General features: G+C 32.8%; 1 protein-coding gene, 1 long non-coding RNA gene and 1 other non-coding gene across 4 annotated transcripts; 1 reads left to right on the top strand and 2 right to left on the bottom strand.

Annotated features, from left to right (window-relative positions):
* The first annotated feature begins 2,732 nt into the window (after nucleotides 1-2,732).
* On the top strand, nucleotides 2,733-3,297 carry LOC107609000 (uncharacterized). Its single transcript, XR_001613036.3, has 2 exons — nucleotides 2,733-2,880; nucleotides 2,973-3,297. It is a non-coding gene; the product is annotated as an uncharacterized LOC107609000 (long non-coding RNA).
* A 161-nt stretch (nucleotides 3,298-3,458) lies between these two features.
* Nucleotides 3,459-3,532, bottom strand: TRNAI-AAU (transfer RNA isoleucine (anticodon AAU)). Its single transcript has one exon. It is a non-coding gene; the product is annotated as a tRNA-Ile (tRNA).
* Nucleotides 3,533-3,934: 402 nt separating this feature from the next.
* LOC107608999 (phytoene synthase 2, chloroplastic) lies at nucleotides 3,935-8,582 on the bottom strand. 2 transcript variants are annotated; one of them, XM_016310808.3, is made up of 7 exons: nucleotides 7,797-8,582; nucleotides 6,823-7,476; nucleotides 6,661-6,711; nucleotides 6,231-6,403; nucleotides 5,716-5,951; nucleotides 4,999-5,191; nucleotides 3,935-4,282 (listed from the first exon to the last, which is right to left on the bottom strand). In XM_016310808.3, exons 2-7 carry the CDS (start codon nucleotides 7,301-7,303, stop codon nucleotides 4,103-4,105), a joined length of 1,314 nt encoding a protein of 437 aa, XP_016166294.1. In that variant the 5' UTR covers nucleotides 7,304-7,476; nucleotides 7,797-8,582; the 3' UTR covers nucleotides 3,935-4,102. The 2 variants fall into 2 exon arrangements, with proteins under 2 accessions (XP_016166294.1, XP_016166295.1); XM_016310809.3 differs by having other exon boundaries at nucleotides 7,801-8,304.
* Nucleotides 8,583-11,915: the final 3,333 nt, after the last annotated feature.

Here is an 11,915-nt window from a genome sequence, read left to right as displayed (position 1 = left end):
CTGAATGCAAAACAGAGCCTAAAGAAGATATCAAGAAATAAGGTGGAGGCATATAATCGAATTATTGGTGCAAAAAGAGAGAACGAGGACACAGAAAATGCTATTCTACAGAAACAGATATATTTCGAAGAAAAACAGAAGAATGATTCAATGGTGGGGGTGCCAGCCGTCAAATAGCACTTGGGGATCTATGAGACTACCTATATGGAATTGTTGGGGTTTGGAGAGACCCCTGATAATCCATATTCTTAAAAGGATTAGCAAATCTTACTCCACCGAGATTGGTTTTATTAGTGAAACCAAAAATCAATCTCGACAAGTGGAGGTAAAGATAAGAGAATATGACTTTACAAAGTGGTACATGGTGGAACCAAATGAGAGGGCTGGTGGCTTAGTTTTGGCATGAAAAGAAGGTGTGGATGCGGAGATTCTTGAAGTTGAGGAGTTCTTTATAGCAGCAAGAATAAGGATATCTTTCATTAGTGTGCACTTCAATCATAACGACCAACTCCGGCGTCAACAATTTGAAAAGATATCAGCACTAATCACACAAAATAGAGAAAAAATTATTGTTGCAGGGGATTTCAATGCCATTACCAACCCAAGTGAAAAGGAGGGAAGAGGAGAAAAGTCCCCAGTGGTTATGGTAGAATTTAATAGTTTCATTGGAAAAAATTTAATAGCTGATTTGGGTATGAGTTAATTCAGGAGGAGGAGAGATGAGTTAATTCAAGAGAGACTAGATAGGTGTTTGGCAACTGAGAATTGGTTATAGTTGTATCCTAATCCAATGATTCTTCGCCTATTCAATACTGGCTCATATCACGCCCTGTTGTTCATGGATTTCTCTCCCTATTTGGAGAAATCAAAACACAGGTTTAAGTTCCAAGATAGATGATGTGAACCAGAGGAAGTTGGCGTTTAATTGAGGAGGTTTGGAAGACTAACATAGAAGACTCGACAATGTATGTAGTGGCTCAAAAGATTAAACTTTGCTGCCATAAGTTGGTACAATGGCAATAGTCCAACAATACTAACTCTAAGAGGGCCACTAATCAACTTGTTCCAGAAATAGAAGAGTTAAGACAGAGTGGGATTTAGGGAGGTGTCAAAATGATGGAGCTAGAACAGAAGTTGGAGGAAGCAGTGCTTAATGAAAAAAGATACTGAAAAGAAAATCCAAGATCAAGTGGCTCAAGGAAGGGGATAAAAATATAACTTTCTTCCATAAAAAGTTCAAAGGTAGAACCAGGAGGAACAAGATTTAAAAATTGATTGGCCTTACTGGAAATGCAGCTTCCACGCACCAATGTATAACAACAATTGTCGAGGATTACTTCAGAGAGATTTTTTCCTCTACAGGTCAAACAGTCCCAGGACCTATTTTCCAGGACCTTAAGCCTAAGGTTACAGCTCTCATGAACCGTTCGCTGTAAAGACTAGTATTTATGGAGGAAGTGAAGTGAGCCACCTTCAGTGTCCATCCCCAGAGTGTTTTAGGAGATGATGGTATGACTATCAGATTTTTTCAGAAGTATTGGGACATTATAGAAGAGGATATTTTTAGGGTTGTTTGGAGTTTCTTTGGAGGAAAAAAATTCTTAAGAGTTTCAACCATACACAGATTTGCTTGATCCCAAAGATTATTGATGCTAGTAACATGACTCAAGTATGGCCAATAAGTCTATCTACAATTATGTATAAAATTATTTCTATAGTCCTAGTTTATAGACTGCGAAAATTTATGCATTTAGTGATAAGCCCTAGTCAGAGTGCTTTTATAAAAGAAAGTTTTATCTCTGATAACATTCTAATAGCACATGAATACATGCATTATCTTAAAAACAAGAAGAGCGGTCTGGAGACCGTAATGGCTGTCAATTTGGATATGAGCAAAGCCTACGACAAAGTCAAATGGAGATTTTTATGGTTTATTATGGACAAACTAGGTTTTGGGGCAAAATTGATTGACTAGATTCGTGAACTTGTATCAATTGTTTCTTATTTTGTTGTGAAAAGTCAACCCTTTGAGTTCTTCAAGCCAGAAAAGGACATCCGGCAGGGTGACACCTTTTCTCTCTATCTTTTCCTTTTCTGTACAGAAGGTTTTCCTTCTTGCTACACAAAGCAGAACAAAACAGATAGGTCCCGAGAATTCAGATTAATCGACGATGTCCTATTATAAATCACTTGCTATTTGCTGATGACTCTATTCTATTTTGTAAGGTTTTAGAAGAGAATTAAGAAAACATTCTGAAGTTGTTCAATTCATATAAAGGCGTTAGTAATCAACATGTCAATTTGAATAAATCAGCTCTCTTTTTCAGCAACAACACTTCTCCTCAAATTTAGACACATAACAAACAGGTTAAATATCTCTCACATTGGAACTCAGAATAAGTATTTAAGACTTCTTTCTCTTGTCCAAAAATCTAAGAGAGAAATTTTTATTAAAATCAAAGAAAATATTTAATCTAATAATAAATCATCATATATTTATATATATTTAACTTATGTTTTACACTTTTTTTTTTTCTATTAAGATCATTAATCATTAAAATAATCAAAATTTTCATAATGTAATAACAAAATTTTCACAATAGAATAACTAAATTTCTTTCGCAACAAAAAATCAACCACTACTTTATTTTTATACTTTATTTCGATTATAAATATAAATACGAAGTGATTTTATATTTTTGTGTGAGTGATTATATATATCATAATTATTTTAAAATAACTCCACTCTCCCAGGCTCCATTTAACTCTCTAAACCCCACAATTAGCGGTGAAGAACACGAGGAATTCAGAAAGACGAAAAACGATGAGGATCTTTGGAAAGCACGTATTTCCAGGCCAAATCATACTCTTCGCTTCTGGGTCAGTGAGTACTTGATTACTAACTTATCATTATTATTCTCCTTCGAATCTAATTTCAATTCTTGTGTGTGTTGTGATGATCGAATAAGCAGGGTTCTGTTCTTGGCTTCAACAACTTATGATGTTCACAGGTCCATCAAGAACAACCAAACGCCTCCTACACAAGACCAGCTCAAGGCTCTTGAGGACTACCTCAAATCCGTCCGTCGATCCCCTTGACATCCAACGCGCCATATTATGCCACGTGGCCCCTTGACATCCTCAAATGTTTTGGAAATATAGATAGCGACTCTATGTATAATTAGGAGATTTCATTACCGAAATTTTCTATTGTTAAACCGATGAAACTATCGTATGTAATATTTATACTTCAATAATGCATGTATTGGGGTATTATTTTCCTCAATTGTTTGTGTATGTATGTGTTTGGCATCTTAAATTCTTAATAGCGAGCGAATAATGTACGAGGCTAAAAGGAAGGTATTTGTATTATTAATGGTTGGAAAAATATCTATACCGTCCAATGTCCATGGCCATATACATGAGCTGGCCACGGCGGTGCTAAAACATAAATAAATTGGCCCATGCAGGTCTCGAACCTGCGACCTTCGCGTTATTAGCACGACGCTCTAACCAACTGAGCTAATAGGCCATTTATTATTAAATTGTTAATTAACTTTATTAGAATAATTATTGTATTATTTGAAGCCACCAAAAACATTTTTCAATTGGGTTATACTATAGGAACCCTAAAGTGTTTTCCTCTGGAAATGTATTATCGAATTAACCCACTCCTATATGCAAGTCTACCATATAGTGATATCAAAGACCGATATTGATATTCTAACAAATAATTTGTTACATTGACTGATATGTTATCAAATATCTTAATAAATAATTTTTTATATTAATTACATGAATAATTATCTAAAAAAAATATAATTAGATAATTATATAAAATATTTTACACTGTATTTTAATTCTCAAACCAAGACCAAGCGTTTACACATGATGGAACTAACTCCAACTAAATATTAACAAATACTATGCAATCTCCGAAAATCGCTTTATATATTAGAGATTAGAGAAGAATGAAAATGGCAAAAATCCAATATCAACCACAAGCGGATAATGTACACAACACAATATTTCATCATATACAAATTATGCCCTTTTTGCATTTTTTTTTTCCTACACAACTTTATGATGTTTGTAATTGTATCTATGCTTTCATTGCAGGAGATAACTTCCTTGATGGAGGAACCATAGATCTTGCATATGCAGTTGGTAAAGAAAATAACTTCTTGGCTTTGCTCACATAAGCCCTCTTGGTGAAATTGTTGTAATCATTTGCTTCAATCTCGTCCAATATTTGCCGATATAATAGCAAGGAAGCCCATACCTACAACAATCCCCAACGCCCTTTCAGTGTTCATATGATTATGATTAAATCATGAATAAAAAATGAACAATGAAGAACCACTTATACAAGAGTTAGCCTTAGCCAATAGTTGTAGAAAGCTATATTCCCTCATGTCTCGGGCATGCCTTAGACACAGCCGAGACATGCCGGGACAAGAATAAGGCCCAAGCTGTTTTATAGAAGAAAATAATAAAAAATGCAAGACTTTTGTCTGTTAGCTTGACATGTATTGTTTGGTTTTCCATAGTATTTTTCGACTTGGCAGACTAAGGACTAATTCGTCGCGGATTGAAGCTCTATTTGAGAGTTTGTTGTCAGTCAATGGGTTACTGCATGTAAAAGGTGGTATTCAAACTCCCGACACTTGTTTAAGCGGATTAGTGAACTAAGCACTAGACCAAAAGTTGGTTTAGTATAAACATAAGTCACTACCAAAAAGTATAAACAAAAGTCACAAGGAAACCCTCTAAAACAAAATGGCTTACAAGCACTATGAGGACATGCACATTGAACATCAAATTGTATTTATAATGGCATCAGACAACTTCCAGTTGATCCATTCAACAAATTTTTCCACACTGCAAACTCATAATTTTGTCATATCCAAGTTAGAATTCTGTTTATGTTTATTTTTAACATGACCATATGTTAAAGTTCAAAGCACAGACAAGGTCATAAAAGCATGGATTTCTTACCGGCCACCGGCTAGCTTCGTTAAGCTCTGTCACTCCCTTTTCTGCCTCGTCAAAGAACATTCTCGCCCTTTTAATTTGGCTCTTCATGAAGTTCCTCCATTTGTCTGTCACTTTTCCGGCAAATATGTCTTCATCCGAAAGCCCTGCCTGAGCCAACTCATCTTGTGGTAGATACACTCTTCCTCTGCTAGCACTGTCGAAAAATTGAACTAGTCATAATAAGATCACAGCCAAAACAAAATGCAGGTTCATTCTTGAGATGAGTCACATTGGAAAAACAAAGCATCACTTGTTAAGTCCATTAGAATCCTAATAAGGTAAGACATTGTACATATAGTGAAACACAATGTAACCTTGTTTAAGTTCCACATATTGATATGGTATGAAAACACCTTGAAACTGAAACTAAAACTAGAACTATGCGAAGCGTGAATGGTAGTTAACGCCAATGAAAGCATCTCATACAAGTTTCGACAAGTCAAGATCTTACCAAATACCAGAAAAGATACACTCAACTTGTATACTAACAAGGAAATAGTAAAGTACTAGAATCACATTATCATAATTTTGATTATAAATATTCACATTTAGTTGATGAAAACTTTTAATGGTCATAGTCAGAACTGAGAAGTAAACTCGACGATCTACAAGTACTTTTTTCCTTTGTTCAAGTTATCATACCATTTTTTACAAGAATGATAAAAATCGATGACTTACTCCTCTCCAACATCTCTGAGTATGTTTGTTAGCTGATTTGCAATGCCAAGAGCCAAGGCGGCATTATATACACTTTCCGTCGTGGCTTGTGAATCTGGCGAAATTCCCATGACTGGAACACTCATTAAACCGACTGTGCCGGCAACATAATAACAGTAGAGATATAGTTCATCAAAGTTCTTGTATCGAGACTTCCGAAGATCCATTCTCATTCCTTCAATCATGTCTTTGAATGGCTGTGTTGAAGCAAAGGAAAAAATTGGAAAATAAGTCCTCAAAGCTAGCTTGAGATTTGAACTTTGTTGCGGATGAAAGAATATAAAGCACGTAGAGTTAATCCTCATAAACGAATAAGTAAATGAAGGAATGCTCTAAACCAAAGACAAGAATATTAAGGATTTAATGAAATTTTACTGGAAAGCCAAAGCATGATGCAGTCCACAGCCAATACATTATGAAAAGACCTTGATTTTCATGCAATTTTCTCCTTTGGCCAACAGAATCCCATACCGTACCTGAATATCAACGGGAAAATTGGAAACTGTATCAGATAAAGCAGCATCGAGCATATCGAATGGACGGCCTTGGAAAAGCTCTTCCAATCTTGCTTCCCACCTATCCAATGCACTTGGTGTAATATGTGAAGCATTGGGACCATCAACAAGTTCATCTGTTCTCCTACACCAAACTGAAAAGGCAAGAAGCAACACAACATATTAAAGATCAGAAAGTTCCAATTGTCTTGGAAGTGGAAGCTTCATATTTGCTTGGGCGATGCGAACTACAAATAAGTTTCCCAGTGTAATTCTTTAGAAGTCCAGCTATGCTCAGTTTTTAATCAACTTACAAGAGACTATGATTTTATATCGAAAAAAGGGAAAAAGGAATAGAATCTAAATACAGAGAAAGAGATCATATACAAGCCAAATGAGCATGATCACTCACCGTATATCGCCCAGATAGCTTTTCGCCTTTCAGGAGTCATCAGGAGAGTTCCTGAAAGATAAAACTCCCATGTAAAAATTGGACTCAAACCATGCTGCAATCCCAAATTAAAAGTTTAAAACTTTAAATCCTCACTTGAAGGAAAGATAATAGAAAGCTAACCCAAGTAAAATGTCTTAGCATATTCTGCACAAACTTCTCCGCAGCGGCTATAAGCTTCGGTCAACAAGCCCAAGTTCCCTGGCATGGCAATATCTGGCTTCAAGTCAAGTTCAGTGGTTGAGCTCAGCTTCCTCTTGACCAGAGATGCTTGCTTCAGCACCACATCATAGACCTTCTTCTCCGATGAAACGGCTACTTCTCCTCCTGCAGTTGGGTTCGCAAGCACATTCGACAGCAGAGGGAAGTTACTAGCACTCTCTAGGCCGGATTGACCAACACGTGCATACTTCATATCAGTATTCAAAGAGCAATATCTAAATTTCTTTCTCTTATCCCTCTTTGCTTGAATTGACCCAAAGTCCCGGGACATAAACTTGGAAGAATCTAAGAGCCTCACGTCTCGGACAGAGTCAAGAAAGCCCATGGAGCTCGAGACCTCTAAGCTGGTGGAGGTAACAACCCATTGTAATGCCATAGACATGGCTAAAGCTCTTGAATTCTATCTACCTTCTCGTTAGACCAATTCCTATACTTTTCTAGTTCTTATAATCCTTCGGCGTAAAAAACTCAAGACAAATAATTAAAAGAGACTTGCTTTTATCCAAAAATGGAAGTCCTGATTCCTGAAAAATCAACTAGTTCTACCAAAGCAGTCTGTGATTGAAACAAAAACAAGAACCATATTCAGTATTTCACACAACCATTCTCATCAGAGAACTCATAAATGAGAGAATCCAAATCCAAAAACCAAAAATAGAATCTTTGCAATAAAGGGTATCAATATATAGTATTAGTTCACAGATAAAGCATGAGTTCTCTCATTCATTCCAGCACCACCCGAATTAGAGCAAAATACACAATATTATATTAAATTACATGAAGCTGATTGAACTCAACTATGCAACTTCCATAATCCACACGTATATCCAACCATTGAAAATGAATAAAATGGCAAAAGAGAAAGTCACACATACACACATAGAAGAATTGGTGGTTTGAGTTTTGACCCCCTCAGATCACAGAAAGAGAGGTTGGCAGCGTTGTTGCTCTCCCATTAATTGAACACATGGGATTGAAGTTGAAGGCATCAACATCATGGAGCAAGCAAGCACTAGATAAGAAACAAAACAAGGGCCACTTAGAGCAATTTTCACTTTCCACAACACAACGTGATGACCCACCAAACTCTCCACTCTTCTAGAGATAGCACCCTCCTTGTTGGTGCTAAATGCTAATAATTGTTTACTTTGTCTCTTCCTTTTTCCTTTTTTTTCTTTAAATAATATAATGTCCCTTTGGTACAAGGAAGGAACTGCCGTTTGAACTGTGAATATTCCTTCTTCTTCTTCTCTCTCCTGAGTTGTGCGCTGCTTCTACAGTGTACTACTACGATGGGATATGTGGAATTTCTTGTATTCAAGTTGTGAACAATGCTTGGTTCTGGGTTCCCCACGTTTGTCACCAAGTTTGGAAAGCTGCTTCTTGTAGTTCAACTTGTCTTGTACAGTGTTACCTTTTGTTCCGCTCGTTTGTTTTCGGGTCGGGTTAAACCAAACCCGTATCTTCCTTATCCGATTGGTTTGGTTTCTCTTTCTCCCCAACACAATCATATCTATGTTAATTTTCAAAGAAATGTTTTTAGTTTATCCCAAAAATAAAAATGTTAACTAATATTAAATATTAAAAATTAATTGTCTATACTATTCGAGAAAAATAATAGGATTTATCGTAATCTTTTGTGGGCATTAAAATTCAATCCGGATCCGAAAAAGTGAATCGGGCCTGACCCAAGAAGAGTGGGCGGTGAGAAGCGCGTTAAGAAAAGTGAAAATCCAACGAGGATAACACGTGGAGCCATCCACCCAATCAGCGGAAGATAACCTTATCACATGCTCCAAAGCTAACCCAAGACAGTGCCTGTGGGGCCATAGTACACGTGGCGTTCTCTCATTGCTTCAACTTCGTTAGTCTCAGATTTCCTTGGATCACACATATTGGTCTCTCTCTCTTCAAAAGCTACGGTAGTCACCCTGTTACATTTGATGGGTCAATTGCGCTTTTTCTCTTCTTTTATTATTAATTTAACGTGTGTTTGGACTTTGGATTAAAATTTGTAAATAATAGTTTTTCTAAAATTGGTTTTTGATTAAGGGTGAGTAAGTATTAATATGGTTTATATTTAGTAATTTTTATATTAAAATAGATTATAATAAATTAAATATTGTTTGAATTATATTTATTTTATCTATATATAAATTTAAATAATTATTTTATATTATTTTATTTTAATATTTAAATAAATTTTAATATTTTTTAGTATTTTTTTAGATATAATTTTTGCTGTTTATGATTCTAATATTATTTTTATATTAGTTTTTTTATTTAGTTTGGAATTAATAGAATTACAATAAAAATAAAAAGAAGCTTCATACAAAAAAGAAATAATAACGGTAAAAAAATCATATAAACAAAAAATAATTAAAACTCTAAAAAAATAATAACATGCAAGAGAGAGGAGAAAAAATATTATAAAAAAATAAAATTTATTATATAAACATTAAACAATAAAGGACAAAATTGATAAATAAAAAATAAATTTTTTGTTTTTAATTTTTAGTTTTTTTTTTTTTTTGTAAATGTGAATTAGACTATAAAATTACATTTGCGTTTAGAATAAAAAAAAAAAAAAAAAAAAAAACCTAACAAAAGAATAAAGCTTTCAATAAAATTAAAGGTGTGTTTGAAGCTTCACACCCTTAATCTTCTACAATTTGCTTAAAAATATAAATTAATGATTAAAAATTAATTGAGCTTATTATTACTGTGTATGACTTTTTAATTTTTATTATGAAGTTTACAACAAATCTTTTTACAGAGGACCCATCAAAATTAGTAAAGCAATGAAAATTAAATTGCATTAGAATTAAATATTTAAAAATTTAAAAATTCAATCCAAATTCAATAAGAATTGAATCAAATATAATAAAATAATATATTTATTAAAAAAATTGTATTTTATTATTTTAAAATTTAAAAATTGATTAATTATTAAAAATTAGACCAATTCAATCTATTTATTAAATTTTCATTTTTTTAAACTTTAACTAAGTCACTAACAATCCAATTTTATTATAAATCGAATTAATTTATTAACTGATTTTTAGTTAATCCAATCGACCAATTCAATCTAATTCTCAAACACGGAAATTAGAAGAAAAAAAACATATATTCATATATAATGCGCAACTCTTAATGTTTATCATTTGTATTAATTTTTACTGGTTAAACATTACTAAAATTTTATGTTAGCAAAGCATTAGTAAACCACTCAGTTTTTTTTTTTTAATTGGAGTTTTTTTTTTTTTTACAGTATCTCCCAACCAAAGATTACGAATTAATTCATCATAAATTTAAGTTCTATTTAAGGGTCTGTATTTTAATTGGAATATTGATAATAAAATATAATTCTTTTTGTTTTTGTGAAATAGTATTGTTTTATTATTGGCCTTTGGTGGGCTGGGTGGGCCAATTGTCGGTTTGTACCCCAAAATACTGCTAATAGTGGAAAATAACAAACGAATTTGGTTAGAGCAAAATGCATACACACTTTCCACTCTTCATCCCTAACCATTTACTTGCCACGTACCCTATTCTTTTTGCACATTGTGTGGACCTCATGCCATAGGATTATATTGTTTAAATATTTTTTTTTTCTTTTTGGGTTTACAAAATTATATGTCTAGATTCAAAGTCCTTTACACCTGTGCACTGGAGCTAACTATAACTACCACTTTCTATTAAATTTGATTTAAAAAAGAGTGGGAGTTTAGGAGTATTTGTAATTAATAAATCAACTCATAAGGTAAGTGGGAGGGTGTCAATGAATCAGATCTCATTACTTTATTATTTTAATGGCAAAAGGTAGGTATAAGCTCAGAGTGCTCAGCGACCCATGTTTTAATGATAGGGTCTAGATTGCTTGTCATGATTAATTAAATAGTCAAAGCTTTAGGGTAATCTAATCTTAGTAAATTTTATTCAGGAGATAAATTAAAAGGGGGACACATCTATCAAAGTCAAGGTCTAAATCTAAATATTTAAAAAAAAATATTATGTCATATGAGATAGTGGGGATATAGTGATTTATTCTTAGTTATTTCTTCAGCAATTATCATTAATTATTTGGTTATTTGAATCTTTCTCTCTCTCTCAATGTTGTGGTGATTCCTGGTGTATTGATTAGATTGGCATCTTCTTTTATTTTTTTTAGCAATTATCATTAATTATTTGGTTATTTGAATCTTTTTCTCTCAATGTTGTGCTGATTCTTAGTGTATTGATTAAATTGACATTTTTTTAAAAAAAATTAAAAGTGAAACTCAAATTTACGATTTTTAAGTAAGTATAAAATAATTATGTCATTTAAATTATAATTCATTGACAATTGACATCTTTTATGTTATTGGAAAGTAATTTAATCATATGTATTTTTTTTATATAAGTATTGCATTCAAAGTGAATATATATATATATATATATTAATAAGCCGACTTAAAATATATAATCACATCTAATTAATTTGAATTTATTTAGTAATTAGTTTATTAATCTATTTAAATAAATATTAAAAATTTAAATATTATCTTATATATATAGTAATTCATTGATTAACCACAAACTCTTAAATAAATCTATTATTTAACGACAAACTATTAAAAAGTGCTGTCAAGAGTAAAAAAATATACAATTAGTTCAATAACTCATGCATGTATAATTAATGACACTATAAAATATGATAAGATCTTCCACTTTCAGTTATTTCTTTTATCTGCTACCGGCAAAATAACATAACAACATAAAATAAGCAATAATGATTTTTCTGCTGATCCTCATTTAGCTAGATACGCTATACGTACGATCCTCAATCAAATAGAACTTCTAGCTATATCTCTTGATTCAGCACGATGAATCTTATTCCTATTGATCTATTCTCATATCTCCCAAATTTCAGTTCTTTCCATTCAATTCATTAACTGTATATAATAAATCAGAGTGATGGATATTCTTATTAACCAAAAACAATGGCTAACATA

The sequence above is a fragment of the Arachis ipaensis genome, chromosome B7, assembly GCF_059453495.1.
Source record: "Arachis ipaensis isolate K30076 ecotype BB chromosome B7, ASM5945349v1, whole genome shotgun sequence".
In the NCBI taxonomy this organism is placed as follows: domain Eukaryota; kingdom Viridiplantae; phylum Streptophyta; class Magnoliopsida; order Fabales; family Fabaceae; genus Arachis; species Arachis ipaensis.
The sequence above is the reverse complement of the archived record's forward strand: the minus strand, read 5'-3'. Positions and strand labels throughout refer to the sequence as shown.